We start from the raw sequence: 23,258 nt of genomic DNA, 5'->3' as shown, positions 1-23,258 counted from the left end.
CGATATTACGAACCTCTTTCCTCAGACAGAGATTTTTTGATACAGAACAAGCTTGGGTGTTTGTTATTGGAGATTTTGAGGAGATGCTACTTTTCCAGACATAATTAAGCCAAAAACAAACAAATAAACAAAAAAAAATACATATTTCATCAAAAATCAGGCTTAAAAATGTGTGGAAAACCAGCGCAGCCATGTGGACATGTGTAACGCAGTGAAATTTAATGAAAGTAAAGTGGAGGAAGATCTCCTTGGGTTGGATAAAGGGAAGAATGATAAGAATGATGATGATGATGATGATATGATGAATGCGATGAGCATACAATTGTAAACACTATTATTATTATCTATTTTTTTGTTTCCTTTTGTTTAAGCTAAAAGCTGCTGAGTAACTTAAATAAGGAATAATCAAGTGTTCTTGAAACAACAAACCGAACATGTGTTTTTAAATTATTGATTGTACAGTTCTTAGTGTATGAAAAGCAATGACTTTCACAATAAAAGTAAGTAAGTAAGTAAATAACTGTGTCGTTTAAATATTGTTTTATTTGTTCATAGCTGTGTCATATTGAAATATGAAAATATGGAAGTCTGGAATATTATTTTTTTTTGTATAAATACTCTTTTTATAACAAGTCCTAGGACTGTGCTACATGTGTGCAGGATTGTTCAGATAAATCATATATATATATATATATATATATATATATATATATATATATATATATATATATATATATATATATATATACATTCATACATACAAACACACAGATTACAGATCAAACGTTTTAGAGCACCCGCAGCAGTACACTTTATTTTTATTATATTTCCCTTAATTTTATCCCACTTTTTTTTTTTTAAACTGTGGGTGCTCTAAAATATTTGACCATGAATCTGTAGAAAAGAAGCACAACCTAATATTACACAAATCCCCAAAAGTGCATTAGTAGGAGTGATCTGTAAGGAAACCCGTGCCACCTTCTGGACTGAGAGTGTAATAGCTGCAGTAATGATGAACAGTAGAGGAGTAGAACTGGGTGAGTTACTGCTGTAAAAGTTTAACAGTGCAGAGCTTCAGTCTGTTAGGACCCTGAACCCTCTGATTCTGATTCTGTAGCCAAACAAACGTCCAAGTTCAAACCTTTCCTGCCTCAGTCTGACAAACACAGCCTGGTTTACATATCCAGCGGAAAAGTGTTCATCCAGTTCTGGTTGAAGTATGTTGTCTCTGTTAATTCCTAAAGGAGAAATCAAAATTATAATCAGTCAGTTTACAAACACACACTACGTTATGACCACTTTCTTATATATATATATATTTATATACATATATACAGATATATACAGGGTTTATACACTTACATTTCCATGACTTTTCCATGCCTTCAAGACAGATTTTCATGACCATACAATGTTTAAATCATATTAAAAGTATAATCAAAATACAAAATAGGCTAATATGAATCTGACACACAATCTCTAATAATAAAATGTGTGTCAGATCCTAAGAGCTCCATTGTCTAAAGCTAAATTACTGATTTAACTTTGAACTGATTGATGCATTTGTAGCTCAAAACAGATTTTCTCCATCGATAAACTGAAACACAAAGATTTGTAGACCAAATTTCCATGACTTTTCCAAAACTGTCTGGGTGTTTTTATTTTTTAAAAACTTACACAGGCCTGGAAATAGTTATTTTTAAATTCCATGACTTTTCCAGGTTTTTCATGACTGTATGAACCCTGTATATATATATATATATATATATATATATATATATATATATATATTCCGTTAATATTTACATCTCAATTGAAGACATAATTATCCTTAAAAAAAAAATACTTGTGACTAATCGAAAAAATAATCGTCAGATTAATCGACTACTAAAATAGTCATTAGTTGCAGCCCTATTAGTAATATTATTAATAAATGTTAAATTTCCATATCTGCAGATACGGCGTCTAGTAAATGGGACCAAACTTAGATTGGTAATTAATTGAAGTACGATGGACTCTAGGGTTCAATTCCCCAGCTGATGGAGCCCACCCACAATGCTGCAGTAATATACGTTACCATTATACGTAATGCTGTGTTTGTTAACACTCTGACCTGAGTAACACTAGATCTAAATCACCCTGGATTAAATACAATACACACAAATGTAATTCACATTCAGCACAATGAAGCCGTACCTCACCGCACAATTACTCTAAATATTGGCTTGCTTTATTCTGACCCAGTTTATTTATTTTCGCTGGATCGTATAATTGCCTCAATTCACCCGCAGAAGTGCTCATTAGGAAGGTCAGGCCACCCTCGCTCTCAACTACGTTTCATTGCTGGAGGTTTGTGTGCACAGAGCTGCCTTTGTCCATATCCAATATAGCAAAAGACAATATTGGGAAGGCAATAAACAAACAGTGCGTAATGCGCACCCTGCCTCGCCCTGAGCTCTGAATATGACTCTGGTCAGGCTGGACGCCCACATACAGTATATGGAGCGGTCTCTGGGGTACGGGGAGGGTGGTGTGCCCTGTATCACAGCTCTCGCTAACCCTGACCTGACCTGACCTCTCCTCTCCTCTCTCTCTCCTCTCCTTTTCTCTCTCTCCTCTCATCTCCTCTTCTCCTCTCCTCTCTCCTCTTCTCTCTCTCCTCTCCTCTCCTCTCTTCTCTCTGTCCTCTCCTCTCTCTTCTCTTCTCCTCTCTTCTCCTCTCCTCTCTCTCCACTTTCTCCTCTCCTCTCTCTCTCTCCTCTCCTCTCTCTCTCCTCTTCTCCTCTCCTCTCCTCTCTCTCCTCTTCTCTCTGTCCTCTCCTCTTCTCTTCTCCTCTCCTCTCTCTCCTCTGTGTCCTCTCCTCTCCTCTCCTCTCCTCTTCTCCTCTTCTCTTCTCCTCTCCTCTCCTCTCTCCTCTCTGTCCTCTTCTCTCTGTCCTCTCCTCTCTTCTCTGTCCTCTCCTCTCCTCTCTCTCCTCTTCTCTCTGTCCTCTCCTCTCTTCTTCTCTTCTCCTCTCCTCTCTTCTCCTCTTCTCTTCTCCTCTCCTCTCCTCTCTCCTCTCTGTCCTCTTCTCCTCTTCTCTCTGTCCTCTCCTCTCTTCTCTGTCCTCTCCTCTCCTCTCTCTCCTCTTCTCTCTGTCCTCTCCTCTCTTCTCCTCTCTTGTCCTCTCTCCTCTCCTCTCTTCTCCTCTCCTCTCTCTCTTCTCTCTCTGTCCTCTCCTCTCTTCTCCTCTTCTCCTCTCTTCTCTCTCCACTTTCTCCTCTCCTCTCTCTCTGTCCTCTCCTCTCTTCTCCTCTCTCTCTGTCCTCTCCTCTCTTCTCCTCTCTCCTCTCCTCTCTCTCTTCTCCTCTCCTCTCTCTCTGTCCTCTCCTCTCTTCTCCTCTCCTCTCCTCTCTTCTCCTCTCCTCTCCTCTCTTCTCCTCTTCTCCTCTCCTCTCTCTCTGTCCTCTCATCTCTTCTCTTCTCCTCTTCTCACTGTCCTCTCCTCTCCTCTTCTCCTCTCTCTCTGTCCTCTCCTCTCTTCTCCTCTCTCCTCTCCTCTTCTCCTCTCCTCTCTCTCTGTCCTCTCCTCTCTTCTCCTCTCTCTCTGTCCTCTCCTTTTCTCTCTCTTCTCTCTGTTCCCTTTCTTCTCCTCTCTCCTCTCCTCTTCTCCTCTCTCTCCTCTCTCTCTGTCCTCTCCTCTCTTCTCCTCTCTCCTCTCCTCTCTTCTCCTCTCTCCTCTCCTCTTCTCTCTCTCTGTCCTCTCCTCTCTTCTCCTCTTCTCCTCTCCTCTCTGTCCTCTCCTCTTCTCCTCTCCTCTCTCTGTCCTCTCCTCTCTTCTCCTCTCTCCTCTCCTCTCCTCTTCTCTCTCTCTGTCCTCTCTTCTCCTCTCCTCTCTTCTCCTCTCTCCTCTCCTCTCCTCTCCACTCTCTCCTCTTCTCTCTGTCCTCTCCTCCTCTCCTCTCTCTCCACTCTCTCCTCTCTCTCTGTCCTCTCTTCTCCTCTCCTCTCTTCTCCTCTCTCCTCTCCTCTCCTCTCTTCTCCTCTCTTCTCCTCTCCTCTCTCTCCACTCTCTCCTCTTCTCTCTGTCCTCTCCTCCTCTCCTCTCTCTCCACTCTCTCCTCTTTTCTCTGTCCTCTCCTCTCTCTCCTCTTCTCTCTCTCCTCTTCTCTCTCTCCTCTCCTCTCTCTCCTCTCCTCTTTCTCCTCTTCTCTCTGTCCTCTCCTCTCTTCTCCTCTCCTCTCTTCTCCTCTCCTCTCTCTCCTCTTCTCTCTGTCCTCTCCTCTCTTCTCCTTGCACCAGGAGTAAAGGCATAAAGTTATCCAAAAGCAGTGTGTAGGACTGGCGGAGGAGAACAGGATGCCAAGATGCATAAAAACTGTGATTAAAAACCAGAGTTATTCCACCAAATATTGATTTCTGAACTCTTAAAACTTTATAAATATGAAGTTTTTAAATGTTTCTGTTGGATTATTTGAGGTCTGAAAGCTCTGCATCTTTTTTGTTATTTCAGACATTTCTCATTTTCTGTAAATAAATGCTCTAAATGAGAATATTTTATTTGGAATTTGGGAGAAATGTTGTCTGTAGTTTATAGAATAAAACAAAAATGTTCATTTTACTCAAACATATACCTATAAATAGCAAAATCAGAGAAACTTATTCATAAACTGAAGTGCTCTCTTAAAGTTTTCCAAAGCTGCATGCTTAAATTGGCCCCAATTCAAAGTCACTGGACTGGACCAGAGTAATTTTTAACACAATAAATAGCATCTAGCTATATAAAATGAGCAATGCTGACATTTTGTTGTCCATATTATGCAGCCCAAATACACAGACTCTCACTATACACTAGGATAGATGCCTCAGGGCCGATATGATATTGGATATGACTTCATAGTGCTGGTTAGAAATTGCTGAAAGTCTCAGGGTCTAACAGAGAGCATAGCAAATACACATGCTGTGCACCGAGTGAATGAAGACTAAACTGAAGTGAAAAGAACTGCATTCTGACCTCCCCGGAGACTGCTCTGTTAAATTCTGCATGCCTGTTGAGTTTTCTTAACCCAAACTTTCTCTCAAGTTTCTTGCTGAGCTCAGATCTGTGGGTCTTTTATTCCTTGGGGGGTAAAATACATCACAAATGACCTGTCTAACACTCCAGCTAACAGATGCGAGTGTCAACAGCAGCCTCCCTGCTCAGCGTGTCTGCCAGACCCGTGTGTGTATTATTATTTATGAGCGATTCGTCTTGTTAATTTGAAGTGATTCTGATCTGGGTATGAACAAAATACACTGAGTAAACTAAACAAAGTCTACAAACTGCAGTAATGAGAAAGCCTTTGTCCTTTTAAACATATTTAAACATACAGATTTTTGAGCTTTATTTGAACAGTATTGAGAGATGAAGGTTATATCAGGACAAAACTCTAGTTTTAGTTTTAACACCGGTGTTTTTCTGCCTGCACACAATCTAACTTGTTTGTTCTCTTAGATGCTGTACAATACAACTCTGACAATTCTATTCATATAGATAGAGAGACAGACATAACGACAAACAGACAGTCAGACAGATGGGAAGATAAATGGTATAATCAGCTAATTAATAATCTACTGAGATGAAAGACATTGTATATAGGATAAAGTGACTAGATATGCTTTTCATGAACATTATGTTTAATTATGTTTAAATGTTTTCAAAAAGAGAGAGCTTTTCAAAGGATGCATAGATAGATAGTTTGATAGATAGTTTAATAGATAGATAAGGCATTTGATAGATAGTTTGATAGATAGATAGTTTGATAGATAGTATGATAGATAGATAATTTGATAGTTTGATAGATAGTTTGATAGATATATTGTTTGATATATAGTTTAATAGATAAATAAGTCATTTGATAGTTTGACAGATAGATAGTTTGATAGATAGATAATTTGCTAGATGGTTTGATAGATAGATAGTTTGATAATATAGTTTAATAGATAAATTCAAAAGTCATTTGATAGATCGTTTGATAGATAAATAGATAGTTTGGTAGATATATAGTTTGATAGATAATTTGATAGAAAGTTTGATATATAGTTTGATAGATAAATATATAGTTTTATAGATAGATGCAATCAGCCAATAAATAATATACACATCAAAAGTGCAAAATGCACATGACATTGTATATGGGAAACAGAGACTAGATGAGTTTATATACATTTATACAAAGAGTATTATGTTTAAATATGTTTAAAAAGTCAAAGGAGTGTCCTATTATTTTACACATTAGACAGATAAATAGGTAGAAAAACAGTTTGATAGATAGATCGATTTATCTAGTTTTCTCATTGTCTCGTAACCCAAGTTCATGTTAATGCATTGAAAGGCTTACTGACAAACTCATCTGCAATTATATTCTGCACTAATCGGATTATGAATTACATGTAAACACACTCAGTGATGGTCTTATGGCTTCTGTGGATAATATGCAGTCACCTGGGGCCTGAAGGTCATGGCAGCTTTGTTCTGTTTCTGGACGCTCTGTAATCTATTCAGCAGGAAGGCCTTGTCTTTACCCTCCTAATAAACACACAGAAGAAGACAGGGATTACTGAGGATCAGGGGAAAACTTCACAAAGTAATCAGAACATCTGAAACTCCTGCAGTGGGACTCTTTCCCCCGCTGATAGACAGAAGTATGCCAGGCTGGGGAGAGGCTGACCAGCCCGCAGGCTCTCCCAGCTCAGCACTCACATTAACAATCTGCTCTCGGAGGATCTTGATGAGCTGCTTTCGGCCCTGAGTGACTTGCCAGGCAAAGTAAGTGAAAACTCTGAAATGAAGAAGAGATAAGAGAGAAATGAATGACTGTAATCACATATAAAATACCACTTAAACCTCTGCACTTTAAATATTTGAGCATAAAACATATACTGTATTTTATATCTGATTCTGAACTGAACTGTACAGTGGACTATGAACTAGTGGTTTAACTAGGAGTGGGAATCTCAGAGCATCTCACGATACAATATTATTACGATACATTGCCCACGATAAAGATGATTTTACAATACTGTGATTCTGCGATACTCCATATATCACAATAAGTAAATATAAAAAAATACAAGAAATTTTGTATTAATTGGTGTCAGTTTCACAAAATTAAACATTCAATATTCTTACCCTATACATTTGATTATAGCGCCAACATGTGGAGTAATGAAGCATTAAGTTTAGTAAATTAGTTTATGGGGCGAGTCTTAGAGAGTTTAGAGAGCCTGTGTTTTAATAAAAGTATCCATATTTTACAGCATGTATCAATAATGTATCACAAACTATATAAATATATACAGAGACCACTTCAGTTTCTAAATCAGTTTCTCTGATTTTGCTATTTATAGGTTTATGTTTGAGTAAAATGAAGATTGTTGTTTTATTATATAAACTACAGACAACATTTCTCCTCAATTTTAAATAAAAATATTGTGATTTAGAGAAAATGAGAATTTATTTGCAGAAAATGAGAAATGGCTGAAATAACAAAAAGATGCAGAGCTTTCAGACCTCAAATAATGCAAAGAAAACAAGTTCATATTTAAAAAGTTTTAAGAGTTCAGAAATCAATATTTGGTGGAATAATCCTGGTTTTTATTCACAGTTTTTTTTTATGCAGCTTGGCATCATTTTCTCCTCCACCAGTCTTACACACTGCTTTTGGATAACTTTATGCTGCTTTACTCCTGGTGCAAAAAATCAAGCAGTTCAGTTTGGTGGTTTGATGGCTTGTGATCATCCATCTTCCTCTTGATTATATTCCAGAGGTTTTCAATTTGGTAAAATCAAAGAAACATCATTTTTAAGTGGTCTTTTTTTTCCAGAGCTGTATATGACAATATTAATATTTTGTTTCACCCCTAGTTTTACGTCCTACTTATCCACTGTATTTAGTAATGCATGCCAAAATGAATGATTTCAACTCCAAAATAAATATAAGGGGTGCTCTAAAAACTTGGCAACCTAAAATATGTCTCCAAAAAAGGGAAATAATTACAACGACTATAAATTAGTGGTGTCAAAAGATAAAAAAAAGCTGTAATATTCTGTGAATAATAGGCAGGTGAATGTCTCAGCCCAATGTACTGTAGGTGGAGACGCAAGCCTAATTATGCTAACATGCACAGTAAGGTCTTACAGGACGATGAGAGTGATGAGGTAGAAGAAGAGCTCATTTTTCACGACATGCTCAAATATCCACCAGGCCCACTGAGATCCTGAAATCTTTTTCACTGTGTCCATCCAGCTTTGAATGGCATGGAACGGCGTGCTGAGGCCCTGGAACGGTCCACACTGCTCAGAAGGATGCAGACTGAAAGACAAACAGAACAGGACACATTTTAGCTCTACAGTGCGGTATCCAGAATATATTTTTTTTATATTTTAGATTATTTAAAGTCCGCTTAATAATGTGTTTTTGAGAGCATCAGTTGTAAAGTTGTGAAGAGGTAGAGTTACAGGTATACAGTGAACAGCCCTATTTGAGTCATGTTCTAATTCATATTATTATGATAAGAACTACTGAGTAACTAAAGTCAAGAAAAAAATACCATCAAAAATGTAATGATGGAACTGGCTCTCATCAGGACCGCTCCAGAAAAGGAAGAGTAAGAGTTTCCTCTGTTGCACAGGATAAGATAATCAGGATAAGAGTTATCAGCCTCAGAAACCACAGATTGTTTGGTTTAAAACTTTTAAGTTACTACATGATTCCTTCATAGTCTGGATCACTTCACTATTATTTTAGATTGTACAAAAAAAATTAAAAAATGAGAAAGTGTATATTGCAAACGTTTGTAGAAACAGGTACAAAAAGGTGCCAAAAAAAATAAATAAACAGTGCGAACCAAAGAACCAAAATGATGCGCTGTCGATCCAGATCAACTGAGCCATGATTCAGTTTGTCTACAGTGCTAAAACACTTTTTTTAGATGGATCAGACTTTCAGATAAATATTCTCCTATTCAAATAACTCCAATTTGTGTGTAAAAGAGGTGCTCAATTAAAACAAATGTATTACTTAAATGGCAGAGTAAACAGCCAGAAAAACACTGAAATCAGATATGTAATAGGGATGCACTATATATATATATATATATATATTAAGTATCATCATTGTGATGTGCGCATGCACAATAGTCACATGGCAGGACGTGCGATGTCACTTAAGGCAAATAAATCAAACACGTCATGTTGCAATGTTTTGATTCTTGACACAAGAAGTAGATACACAGCGCTGTGTCTGTGTGAGTGACAGGCAGTTGCTGCCTGAGAAGTATGAGGGTTGAATAATATCGCGATACAATGTAAATATTTTCCAATATTGTGCAGCTCTAATACCCGCTGTGTTCCATTTGTGGTAATGCAACCTCAGTCTTAGCAGCCAGATTAGAGTTTATGCATCTTTTATTATCAAATCAACTCAAATCTTCATTATTTTGCAGATGTGATAATCGCCGCCTTACGGCAACATCATCAAAATGCCGTTTACTGTAGGTTCACTTCGTATTTCTTGTTTCGCAGGACGAGCGAGAGAGCGCGAGTGTTGTGGAAACAAAGAAGCACAGCGCTCTCCAAAAGGCAAATATCAAACAGGTCTTCAAAAGCCTTTAAAAGCAGGGTTACTTCAATGAGGTTTTGAAAAAGAACAAAGAAACAAAGTCAATGGATCTTCTTCAGGCTGTTTGAGTCTCTTTATCCAGCCTGAATCTCTCCGTTCTCTCAGAGTTTGTGGACTTTTGCTCGCATTCTTCTTCAAGGTTGGAAAACTCACCATGTTTACTCTCTTTCATGTGAGCTATATTCAGTAAAGATCGTTTAGTTTTTAATGTTTGTTCTACAACAAGTTTTAAAGTAAAGTTAGCGGGTTCACAGAGGCAGAGGGGAGCTGGATGGGCTGGATGAATGTGCCAGGTGGAGCATTGTTGCTTTGAGTATTCCAGTCAAAGTTTGGACACACCTCTCTCATTCAATGTTTTTTATTTATTTTTATGATTTTTTACATTGCAAACTGAATATTGAAGACTATAGTGAATCTATACAAGAACACATGCTGAATTATTTAGTACAATTATTTAGAAGATGTGTTAAACAAACACATTTCTCTTTGAGGACAGATCTGCTCACTATTGGTGAGATTTTAATCTCAGTGTCTTCATGAGGGAGAGTCACCTGGAATAGTTTTCTCAGCGTCTTAAAGGAAGGAGTTCCTGGAGGTGCTGAACAATAGTTGCTGCTTTTTCTTCACGCTGTGAAGCTCCAGCTTATCCCAATTAAATCACCTCAAATCACCATCTCAGTTCATCAGGTTTAGATCAGGGGATTAATGTGGAGGAATAACACTTTTTTACTGTTTACTACGTAATTCTATATGTGCCCCTTAATTGGGTTCATGTCTTAAATTTTGATCTACAATGTAAAAAAATAAATTAAATATAGAAATAAAGAAAAACATTGAATGAGTAGGTGTGTCCAATCTTTTGACTGGTACTGTAGATGTAGAATGTGTAAAGACAATGTGATTAAACCCTAAACCATATTTTTTTTAATTAATAGCCGAAATGTGTTTGTTTGAAACAATAAAACATATCAGTCCTGCTTATAATTTTAGAAACATTTCCTAACCTTTAAAAAAACACTTTAATTGTGGTAATTCATGCCTCTACAGCACCCTTCCAAGTTCAACTGTACTATAGACAAGAATGATGTTTCCTTGTACTTTGGTAAATAGACACTCATAATATGCAAATGAGTCAATCAATCAATAATACCTCCCCCTGGTATCGTCCAATCATCTGCATCAGCCAATCAGCTCTCCCTCCTCTAGGTTCCCTGCCTCTAAACCCATACATCACCCAGTGCCTTTCCTAAACTTCCCTCCCATTTGTTAGCTTTTTTCAAATTTAAGGGGGTTTTGTTACCCTTTAAGGCATTGAAGCAGGTTTAGATAAATCAGATTTACTGTGTGAATAAATGCAATAAACTCAGTCTCCTACCTCCACACAGTGTAAGCCACCATAGACAGTGCTCCCACGAATGAGGGGAAGAAGAGAATAGCGATGTAAACAGTCTGCATCTGCGCTGCCCTGCCCGTGCGCTTGGGTGGCTGGCAGTTCATACTCAGACTGACCTGAATCAGGATCAGAAACACAGCTGAGATCATATATAAGTTCATATAAAACCCGTTATCACAATATAAGGAGACACGCTGACGTAATAACGCAAAATACCCACCCTCTTCAGGTAAAAGATAATAAACAACTTAATGACTTGGATGACAGGAAGGAGCGGGACAAAGTAAATTCCAATCCTGTGAGACAGAGCAAAGTACAGTCAGGTCTAATTTTAGTGTCATAATAAAACGAGCTGGTGAGGACTTTGACTTCGTACTTTTTATTAGTAAAGCAATAGCATTACAAGAACAGTGGTAGGAAAAAGGTTTGGGCACCCCTGATCATTTTAATAATTTTCCTTTATAAATCTTTGATAGTTCAGATCATCAATTTTAATTAAATATATAATATAGCAGATAAATACAGTGATATTTAAAAAGCGAAATGAATATAGTCTATAGGACTTTTTTGCACAGAAATTGTGCAATAATCATTTAAACACAATTAGGCAGGAGCATAAATTTGGGAAACCCAACAGAAAAATGAAATCAATATTTAGTAGATCCTCCTTTTGCAGAAATAACATTTTCTTTTAAGGTTATCATCATTAGCGCAAAGGCACGAAATAACGAAAACTGAAAGGAAAAAAAAGTCTAACTGGAATGAATAGCAACAGTAATTATAAGAAAAAAACAGTAACTAACTGGAACTTTATTTAGTGTTTATAAAAAAAAAACTGAAATCTTGTGTTCCAATAATATATAATTATTGTATTCAAATCAATTAAAAAATTCAAGGGTGCCCAAATTTATGCACCTACCTAATTTAGTTTAAATAATTATTGCACTTTTGTGAATTATTGCATTTCTGTAAATCCTATAAACTTAATTTCACTTCTCAAATATCTCCATGTTTGTTTGCTATATCATATACAGTATTTAACTGAAATTTATTATCTGAACCAATGATTTATTAAGTAAAATAATTTAAATCATCATAAATCATACCAATGTATAATGACATACCATGCCAGTGTCTGTGCGTAGATAAGATTCAGCACATTTGTAGCAATATCAAACTCCGGGACGCCCAGACTTCGAATACATTTGGTTCCAATTACACTGCAGTAAAACGTAATGAAATAAAATGAAGGGTTAGAGAAAAGCACGTCAGCCAGCATCAACATTCACATTCCGACACATTCATGAATAGCAATTTCCTAAACTCTGTGAAAAAATATCACGTGAAAATTGCAGTGTAGGAATTTCAGCAGCGCTGTCACTGTTCAGGACTGTTTCTGGACTTACTTTCGTAAAAATTCTCCAAAGAAAGAGCCAAGCAGGCAGAATATGAAGTCCACCACCACCAGCCGATACACACTCTGACCCACAAACGACTCCCAACACTTCCCAACACACACAAAGAGACAGAAAGATGTATTACAGGCTTATTAAAACGTCACATTAAAACAAGGCATATAACAGTTAAATTAGTTTTAAAACACTTACATCAACTGTGCTGGGAACTTCATTTAGCCAGTAGTAGCACAGGATTCCCAGGATGGACATTTTCAGCAGGACATTTCTGAGGAACAGACAAAATAAACACATTAACTGAGGCTAATTAAGATTAGCCTTAAATTGAGATTGAGATTAAGACACAGCATCTTAAAAAAGTGAGAACACACCTTACATTTAGTAACATTTTAATAATATTTTATTATACCTTTTCATTGGGCAACACTGAAGATATAATACTTTCATACAATGTAAAGTACCGGTAGTTAGTGTTCAACTTGTATAACAGTGTAATACAGTAGATTTGCTGATCTCAAAATAACTCAATACACTGTTATACAATCTGTAGACTGACTACCTTATATTGTATTCAGAGTTGTCCCATGAAAAGATATAATAAAATATTTACAAAAATATGAGGGGGGTACTCACTTTATGAGATACATATATGTGATACATAATGGAATTGTTTTGGGGATCAATACTGCAAATAGTTAATGCATAAATATATCTAGTATATATACCAGTGCATCTCCAAAAATTAGAATATAATTTAAAAGTTTATTTTATTTCAGTAATTCAGTTTAAAATGTGAAACTCATATATTATATGTGTGTATTACACAGAGTGATCTATTTTAAGCGTTTTTTCTTTTATTCTTGATGATTATGGCTTACAGCCAATGTAAACCTAAAAATCAGTATCTCCATAAATTAGAAAATTATATAAGACCAATTGGTACTTTTGGCAGTGTGGGCAGTGTGCCAAATCCTGCTGGAAAATGAAATCCTCATCTCCATAAAAGTTGTCAGTAGCAGAGGGAAGCATGAAGTGCTGTAAGATTTTGTGGGAAAACAAAACTGCACTGACTTTAGACTTGATAATAAAACACAGTGGATCAACACCAGCAGATGACATCACTCTCCATTAAACCATCACTGATCATCAGTAAATTTTACGTTTCATTTGGAAATCAAGTCCGGAAGAAGAGTGGAGAGACAGACAGTCCAAACTGCTTAAGGTCTAGTGTGAAGTTTCCACCAATCAGTGATGGTTTACTGAAATAAAGTAACTTTTTTAATAATATTCAAATTGTTTGAGAAGCACCTGTATATACATATATGGTGAAAATGAGAATATAACATTATTTAATTTGATCTTAATAAGCTGTTTTAAGTGTAGACTGGATGGGATTGCTGAGCCAGACCTCAGAATGATGATGTAGACGTCCGTACGAGGGTTGTTGTACTGCTCCATTTTATTAATGACTGAATAAAGGAGAGGAATGATGAGGTTGATGAGAGACACTACTACAGGTACGAGCAGCGTCGCAGCCTCAGCTTCTACATCCCCAGAACCAGATACACTGGGAACCTAGAGGGACAAGAACAATTTACAAAATTTAGCTATTTACACTATAGGCTAACTATGGAGTTATCTTACTGAGTGACAGAGTTTATATTTTGTGAAAATTTAAAGGCAGATGCTTTTTTATAATAAGCGCATATAGTAACATCATACTATTTACAAGTATCATGGTGTTACTAGGTATATTTAGTGGGCATAGCGTCAGCAGGTACTCTCTGAACTAATAATTCTAAGAGTAAGATTTTATGCAATCAAAAATCCTATATAGAAGAAGGTTAAGTTCAACCACTTAGATAAATAGCTTTGTTTTATGTCAAATGACAAGTACATACACATAGGTTCATTAAAATTAATTACATACAGCATATATACAGTAACAGCTGGAATTCTTCGACTTATCACAACTTAATTTCATGCAACTCTAGGCCCCTATCGCTAGCATTGTAAGCCTGTTGGTGTAATGCTTTAGAAAAATAAAACTCTACACCTTTATCTAAATAATAAAGTCATTTAAATGTGTCAATATGTGGTGTGAACTCGAGCAGGATCTCACCAGTTGTTTCTGGTTTAACTGCAGGAAGTAAATGGCTGCACAGGAGCCCAGGGCGAGCCCTAACGACAGCAGCCAGGCCAGGAGCTGCAGGGAGAGCTGCTGGAGCCGAGCTGACACCGATACCACAGCTTTCCCCTGCAGTCGCTCAGATAACGACTCCTGCACAGCACAGAAACCCAGTCAACAGATGTTCCTGCTCCACAACGTTAACAGAAACAGCAGAACGTTAAAGCTACAGAAACTAAATGCAAAAAAATGACCTTTAGCTGGATGCCGAGGTTGTTTTTGTGGTTCTGGATGGCTTTCTCATTCACAACGCTGAAATCCCAGCTGCACAAAAGACGCCATGCGCCGCCGTTAGTGGGACCGGCCGTCAGCACGAAGTTCTTCTGAAAGGAGCTCGCCATGCTGCGAGGGGAAGAAGGTTGCTTTGTTAAATAAAATAATAGTTTAGTCAAAAAATGTTTTGAATTAGGGCTGTCAACGTTAAAGCTTTAATGCATGCGATTCATTTGGAATAAGTAACATGATATAATTTTTAAAACAAATTAAATTTGCCACCCCAACGAACGCCATAATTAGCCCCGCCCCCGAACTAATGGTCAACCTAGCTAATTGTCAAATTGTTTTTAAATTGTTTTATTTTTATTTTTATTCTTTATTCCAGCGCCTCACATTGGTTTCATCTCCCCTAGTATATACTATATACTAGCATATACTAGTATTTTAATTTAATTGACACCACTAATATAAATATAATTGCATTTTACATTTCTTACATTCATTCTTATATTTACATTTAAGTATCCACTATAAAGACTTGTGTCTTAAGGAGAACAAGTGTGATTAATTAGGAATATTGTCCTGATAAATCAGATAATTTTTTTTAATCGATTGACACCACTACTTTAAATATTCTTTGTCTAGTGTCTTAGTGTGTAAAGTTTGTTTCTTTCCTTTTTTCTGATGCTATGTGGCTAACGTACATCCTTTATATGCAGTAATACAATCAATCAATACAATAATATGAACTACTATATTTAGAAGAGTAAAACAAAAATTGTAGGGCTACATCTATAAATCAAGCCATCTAATAACAAATTATTATATAGCAATTATTCTAAAGGATATTTTTGTGTACGTGTGTGTGTTCTGGGTTTTAAATGATCTTACTAAGCATGATAGTGAAAAATATGACATTGTTCTCTTAATATTTTCTACTCTTAGAAACACATAAAATGCACTTTAGAAAATTATTCTACCAAAAAATACAATACCTCAGTATTAACTTGTATAGATTATTATTAAAGTTGCAATAAGTAGTTTTTTAAAAGATCTGTATACTGGTTAAACTTATGTTTACCAAAATGAAGATCACCTAACAATATAAAAAATTGAACATTACATAGTTTGTAAGCTTTAAAATGCCTTTATTCCATGACCAGCTGTTGGGTCAGCACCATGGTAGCACTAAAAGTATCTTAATATGTATTCTATATTGTACCTTCAAATATTACAATATTTCTTTCAACAAATGCTAACAAGGAAAAAAAAAGGATTTGGTCACATCTCCTGCCTCCTTTAACATGAAAATGATTTATTTCCATAGCGTCTTAAATACTGTCTCAGTTTGCCAAAATGAAGGAGATATGAAGGTAATTGTAGTGTACTGAAACACGATATTATAGACTAATTATATTACTTTATAGACTTTATATTTTATTAATAATGCTGTGCAGTCCAGGACAAGCCCTCGCCCCTTTCTAGCAAACCTGCCCTATATCTCAGACGTATTCTAGTATAACCTTGTTCCTTGTTAGTCACATTATTTGGTTAACAAATTACCCTGAACCGTTTCCTGTATTCCAGTACTCACAAGGTCACATCAATCTACAATCTATATATACATATATATTACCTGTATATAAGGGATATTCCACAGAGCATCAGGTACGCTGCGATGGTGAAGAAATAAGCCAGCTGCATGTTGTAGGAGGGCTGTGTTTCGATGACACTGCCATCATAGCCGCCATAGAAGAACATTGTCTGGTTGAAATAGCCCTGTTGATAGAAGGAAAGTTTGGCAGAATAATGTTTTAAGTCATATTGCAGTGTTTCCACTAACAATAAAAGATTTAAAACAGTGGCAGCCCCTACATATTCAGATTCCTGCTATATACAGCGTTGGCAGGGAGTGTGGGAGAGAGCCAGCAGGAAGAGCTGACAAACAGCATGTTTAAGTTCATTTTTATACTCTACTTGCATAAGATTAGCATGAATTATCATGTTTTGTATCAGTTTACCCAATACCACTACACAATCTGTCTGTTTTTAAGCTGAAACATGTCCTGTAAACAAGCTGTACAGGGCTAGGATAGTAACCTTAGCATTAGCTTAAACTTTAGCATCCGTTTCCTCACCAAAAGACTATGGTAGCTATCTTTTTCTTTATACATTTGTCTTACATGTGACTTTAGTATGTTTTAGTTCATTTTGTTTGTTTTAGCTCATTAAAAAAAAGTGGCATTATAATCATTTAAAAGTAAGTTTTGTTTCCTCACCACTCCTGTGAGCAGCTCCAGTCCTCGGAAGCCTATGGGATGTGTGATATTTGGAAAGTGCACAATTTGCGGGATGGTAATAAAGCAGAAGTTGATGAAGAGAGACACGATGTTGAACTTGAGCAGCCATTTCAGGAAGTAGAAGTATGAGACGACAGAGGTGCCGAACCTGCCCCCTATCTCCTTTAAAGTGTTTTGCCACAGCACCAAATGCTGCCTGGCTGAGGCCAAACCTGCACCAAACCTACGGAAAAACTGAGAAAAAGACAAGACAATGAGAGAGAAGCAGTCTGAGGCCAAGACTAGGCTTAATCACTGTCTGGAAAACCATCTAGACTGCCACAGTTCCCTAGAACTGCCACTTCTTAAAAATCTTCCACACTGACTGCCGGCTGAAAACAATTGCCTATCTTTCTATAGCCTACACCAGCCTTGTGGGCATTAATTAATTTCATTACATTACAAATGCAGTTTAGTCCAAGACTCAATGCTTAATCACTGTCTGGGAAACAAACCCTAAATGTTAAAATTCAGAAAGAAACCCTTGTGAAAATGAAGTATACTTAAGAGCATTAAAAAATGTTTAAATTAAGTAAAGAACACAAAGTTTTTTTTTTTTCAATTTAATACACTTTATACAAATATACATTAAATACACTTTCGTTGTATTTCAATAAAATGTATTTTTAGGCAATATGCTTTAAATTATACATTTTGTTTATAGAAAAAATACATAGTGGCATACTGTGCACTTTAAAGTGCACTTTAAAGCATTTTCTTTTTCATTGGCATTAAGGTGTACACAATATGTGCATCAATATGCAAAGTATTACATTTACAGTATACTTCAAGTGCATTAAAAATGATTTCCTTTGCTCCCTTTATTTTTGGTCAGTTTCAAACCACAAGACTTCTGAGACCACTGACCACAGGACCACAGAAGCTGACCACTGTTTAAGGACCATACAATGGCTAATGCAAAACAAAGAAAAACAGGGATTTTAATAAACAGTCCTTACCAGAGAGACCTGCTGACTGCAGTCAGTGCAACACGTAGGGAGGATGCGCTTCTCTGAGAGTTTAACAGAGATCACTCTGGTCCTGCGAACAAACAAGACATATTACATATTAACAGCAATTTCACTTTAGAGAATGTTACAGAAGTAAAATAAAAAAAAATGAACAAAACCAACCTGACATTTCTCCTCTCATGGAAACTCATAGGAAGGGCCCGTATGGCCTGTATTCTGCCCCTGGTTGGCAGCTTAACTAACTCAGAAACCAATTCATCTGTGTCTGTGAAAACAAAGAAACATAGGGGGCATTAATCATACACTGAGAAATGGAGAAAGAGTATCGGGGCATAATTGAGAGTCCTGCTTTTGTTGGAGGAACTTTCTCTACTGTCCAGAAAAGTTGGATATTGCTGGATATTGAATGGAGCATCATCATTATAGAAAACAAAGTTCAAATGCTCCACAGCTTGTGTTTTGGAGAGGGGGGGATGTAGTGCACTATAGGCGTGGTCTAAGCTTTTGTCTTTAATGGCATTTTGTTCCCCTTACATTACTTTTACTTTTATACTTTAAGTAGTATCGGTACTTTTACACTTTTACTTAAAGAGTGAAAGTATTTTAAACTCTAGCATATATACTTCTCTATACAGAGTAATGAATCACATCTTTGGGAGTTTTTGAACACTATTTTTAATCACTCACTGTCCTTGACCTTGTAGATAAAGTCCGAGACAGAAGCTCTGAATCTGTTGCTGAACAGTGTTGTTGTGTTCGTCATCCTCTAGACCTTAATAAGTACCCACAGGATGCTATTGGTTTATTTATAACCAATATCTGGTTGGTAGATTATTCTTAATAAGCAGAAGTGTTTAAAAACTCCAGAAGCACTGCTGTGTCTGAAACCATACCCCACCACCATGCTAATCAGTTCTAATCACTGCAGTGCTGGGAATAATAATGACCCACCATCTAAATAATAATAATAATAATAATAGCTGCTCTGTGGTGGTTTACTTTCCTGTGGAGTGTCCTGAGTATTACAACACAACAGGGTGAAAGAAGGATAATAATAAGGTATATAAAGAAACATATACAGGACTGCAATCTGTAATTATTATAGAACTACAAAGTGTTCAATATGCTCAATGGAGCTGATCAAATGGAAATGAGTGTTAAAGTAAGAAGGCAGTCATAAGATACTGATATAAATGTGTATCGTTTCTTTCATATTACACAAAATAAGGAACACAATTAACAGTACTTTTGACTTATGATTAATACTGTTAAATAGTTTAGCAAACATCTCGACTATTTATTATTATTTTTAATTGACACTAGTTAAGACACTATTAAACATGACTCATGTTTAATGCTTAGGAATGTTGTCAACTATAATGAACTGAGACATTAGTTTAAAATGTTATTATGTCAATTCATAATTAGTTGAGATATTTGGTCATAAATACTGTTTATCAATGTACCCTTACTGTAAAGTGTTACCAGTTTATATTCAGCACATTCAGCCCACCTAAAACCCTGTACTTTAAAACAGCACAGCCCAATGCTGCTTACCATTCTCAACCTCGTCTCTGATCTCCTCTTCTGTCAGCCCAAGGTTTCCCAGAGCTGTGCCCCTGCGGGGGAATAAACTCATCCTCCGCATCATCTTTTTCTGTTTATAAAGTCCTCCTGACAAAGACAAATAAACCAGACCCTGCTATATTTATCATTTGAGCACCTGTGGGAGAGTATCCACATCCACAGTTGAGTTCCAGCACTGGCTCCAACAAGGAAGCAGCGGTTTAATAATTGAGTAGGATACAAGGTACAAGCGGGGCGTCACTCTGCTTTATCTCTGTGTACTATCGTCTAGGCAACAGCATTCAGCAGCCAATAGCATGCAGAGGGCACATTATGGGTGCATATCAAATAACAGATCATTATGCATTAGGTGTGTGTAGCGTGCCAACAGTGGGTTTTATAGGTTTTTATAGAAGCACACTGAAATAAAGTTAACTGATAAAGGAAATGTGTTTTCTTGCATAACACAGGCCTAACCTACCTAACTTACATTTGTTATTGATTAGCAGTACTGTACACAAGCTTAACTTACCCTTATGTTTGATATTGATTAGCTGTACTGTGTCTCAGTGCAGTGTCCATTGTTGTGCTAATTTTGCCTGTGAACAAAACAGCATATTGTCACAATGATAGTTCATTTTATAATACCTAATCCTTTTAATTTTTAGGTATAGTGTTATTTAACCTTTGTGTTGCCTTTGTGGACTTACAGTCTGAGGTGGGAGAAAGATCACTTGGTCATTGGTTCAGTCTCCATCCACCCAGTTCAGGAATCTGGATAGGATAATGGGAATTTCTGTATATCGAATGAGAAAAAAAGAGAAAAGATCACAAAAATAAGAGCATATATTGTTGCTATCACACTAAAACCATATACTAGTCCATTACAAAAAATAGAATATCATTGAAAAGTTACTTTAATTCAGTAATTAAGTTTGAAATGTACATTTCATATATTATATAGATGTATTAAACAAAGAGTGATCTATTTTAAGCGTTTATTTATTTTATTGTTAATTATTATGGCTTACAGCCAATGAAAACCCGAAAAAATCAGCATCTCAGAAATGTTAAATACAATATTAGACCAATTGGTACTTCTGGCAGTGTGGGCAGTGTGCCAATTCCTGCTGGAAAATAAAATCCACATCTTGCGGAAAAGCACTGCACTAACTTTAGACTTGATAATAAAACACAGTGGATCAACACCAGCAGATGACATGTCTCTACAAACCATCACTGTTCATCAGTAAAATTTGCATTTCTTTGGGAAATCAAGGGAGCAAAGTCTGGAGGAAGAGTGGAGAGACACACAGTCCAAGCTGCTTGAGGTCTAGTGTAAAATCAAATGGCAAAAAGATACAGTCCACAAATGTGTGACCAAAAAGCCAAAAGGAGAAAATAAAAAGTTTTCTTTTAGCTAAATTGAATCTACCAGTTGTTCTGTACACTTGTTCTGTCCAATCAATATGCTCCAAAATTACTTAAAATAAAACATTGCCTTCTTTTGGAAGTTAAGAAGGATTTTTTTTGTCTTTGTTTCCGATGAATTTGCAATATGGAGATACAAGGTTTTGGCATTATATCAACAATAATTGGGCTGCTCATCCCAGCACTCCAGCTTTTACCTGTTCCCTAAAAATATAAAAGTGTGCTGTGCAAGTGGACTACAACACCATAATATAGAAATAAATAAATAATACAAGGTTACACTAAATATATTTATGTATAAGAGGTGAGTGCATAGACACCTTGTCAAAAACTAGCAGCGTCTGGACTGCAGAACGTCTGAATAAAGAGCAAAAAAATCAAATCAAACTGTCAGAAAAGTGATAACAGATTCTGCCAGTGCAGTTTTCCAATGGTATTCATGCAGACTCTCAGTTTCACATTTATAATACATAACCCTCAACATTCTCAATGCACAGACAATATGCTGTAGCTGTACATGCAATATATGGAATAAGAACAAAAAACCGCACCAATTTCTAGTGCTTTGTTTAACCAAACACTGAATTAAAACACAATTAAGACCCTTTGCACCTTTGTTAGAGTAATTTTCATAATAATTCCATAATTAAATATTATGGAGACCATAAAATATTAAGGTAGTATTTTTGGATTGGATAACAGAGGAAGCAGTTGATTAAATTTAGGGAACCTATTGCTAAACTGAGGGAACAGTTTATTAAATTTAGGTAACAGATTGCTAAACTGAGGGAACAGTTTATTAAATTAAGGTAACAAATTGCTAAACTGAGGGAAAAAGTTTATTAAATTTAGGTAACAAATTGCTAAACTGAGGGAACAGTTTATTAAATTTAGGTAACAAATTGCTAAACTGAGGGAAAAAGTTTATTAAATTTAGGTAACAAATTGCTAAACTGAGGGAAAAAGTTTATTAAATTTAGGTAACAAATTGCTAAACTGAGGGAACAGTTTATTAAATTTTGAGAACGGATTGCTAAACTGAGGGAACATATTGCTAAACTGAGGGAACAGTTCATTAATTGTGTGGAACAAATTGCTAAACTGAGAAAACAGTTTATCAAATTTAGGTAAGTTAACAGATTGCAAAACTGAGGGAACAGTTTGTTAAATTTAGAGAACTTATTGCTAAACTGAGGGAACAGTTTGTTAAATTTAGGGAACACGTTGCTGAACTGAGGAAAAAAGTTTGTTAAAATTAGGGAACAGGTTGCTAAACTGAGGGAACAGTTTACTAAAAGTGGAGAATGTATTGCTAAACTGATGGAAAAAGTTTATTAAAATTAGGGAACGTATTGCTAAATTGAGGAAACAGTTTATTAAATTTAGGTAATATAGTAATTGTTAAAATGTGAGAACAATTTAAGATTCTAAATATTAGCTATTTGTGATATTTTAGGTTCTTGGTAAAATGTTCATCGGTCGTAATCCTAAAAACACTGTAAAATCAGTTATATGGGAAAACTTTATTAGCTAAATAAACTCACTTTAACTTTTCTCCCACAGTGCAGACATTCTTCAGCTTTTAGCTAAAATGGCAAGCTAACAAATTAGCCCCAAATTCTCCTCAGAGTATTAAAGTCTTAAATAATGAATAAAAGGTAAAATGAGTAAAAAAATATAACTTAAACACTGTGAAGAACTTCTCAGGGGTCAGGGGCTCAAATTGTTAGGTTTTTTACTAACTATGAGCAAAACTAAGCTAATCTAGTTAGCTGTTACATTTGGGTAACAAACAGACATTGCTAGCTGGTTAGATACAGAAGCTAATGCTAGTAATTTAGCATGCTTTGGCTAAATAGCCTAGAATGTTCCTTCTGCTAGTACTTTTCACAGCCTCTGGGAACACAGTAAAGTTCCTCATGTTTTAATAACATAAATTATCCCAAACTGGCAGAAAAAAACTTAGTTAGTAAAGCTAGTAGTTTAGTAAAAAGTTTGTGACTTACCCTCAGTGTTGCGACCCTTAGCATCATTAGAGTTCTGTCAGGTTAGCTAGAGGGACACACCTGAACCAACTAATCAGCTGATTATCACTTA

The 23,258-nt window shown here is 36.1% G+C and overlaps 1 protein-coding gene across 3 annotated transcripts; it reads right to left on the bottom strand.

Moving 5' to 3' along the window:
* Nucleotides 1-523: 523 nt before the first annotated feature.
* Nucleotides 524-23,258, bottom strand: tmc5 (transmembrane channel like 5). 3 transcript variants are annotated; one of them, XM_049467797.1, is made up of 21 exons: nucleotides 23,168-23,189; nucleotides 21,482-21,518; nucleotides 20,441-20,526; nucleotides 20,263-20,329; nucleotides 19,722-19,838; nucleotides 18,327-18,429; nucleotides 18,153-18,234; nucleotides 17,134-17,388; nucleotides 16,491-16,633; nucleotides 14,833-14,980; nucleotides 14,573-14,731; nucleotides 13,859-14,025; nucleotides 12,643-12,718; nucleotides 12,442-12,539; nucleotides 12,160-12,255; nucleotides 11,256-11,331; nucleotides 11,018-11,151; nucleotides 8,161-8,334; nucleotides 6,723-6,801; nucleotides 6,465-6,548; nucleotides 524-1,238 (listed from the first exon to the last, which is right to left on the bottom strand). In XM_049467797.1, exons 5-21 carry the CDS (start codon nucleotides 19,813-19,815, stop codon nucleotides 1,176-1,178), a joined length of 2,031 nt encoding a protein of 676 aa, XP_049323754.1. In that variant the 5' UTR covers nucleotides 19,816-19,838; nucleotides 20,263-20,329; nucleotides 20,441-20,526; nucleotides 21,482-21,518; nucleotides 23,168-23,189; the 3' UTR covers nucleotides 524-1,175. The 3 variants fall into 3 exon arrangements, with proteins under 3 accessions (XP_049323754.1, XP_049323753.1, XP_049323755.1); XM_049467796.1 differs by lacking the exon at nucleotides 21,482-21,518 and having other exon boundaries at nucleotides 23,168-23,257; XM_049467798.1 differs by lacking the exons at nucleotides 524-1,238; nucleotides 21,482-21,518 and adding an exon at nucleotides 4,211-4,358 and having other exon boundaries at nucleotides 23,168-23,258.

This window comes from Astyanax mexicanus, chromosome 19 (assembly GCF_023375975.1).
Source record: "Astyanax mexicanus isolate ESR-SI-001 chromosome 19, AstMex3_surface, whole genome shotgun sequence".
NCBI lineage: Eukaryota > Metazoa > Chordata > Actinopteri > Characiformes > Acestrorhamphidae > Astyanax > Astyanax mexicanus.
This window is presented reverse-complemented; position numbering and strand designations above follow the sequence as displayed.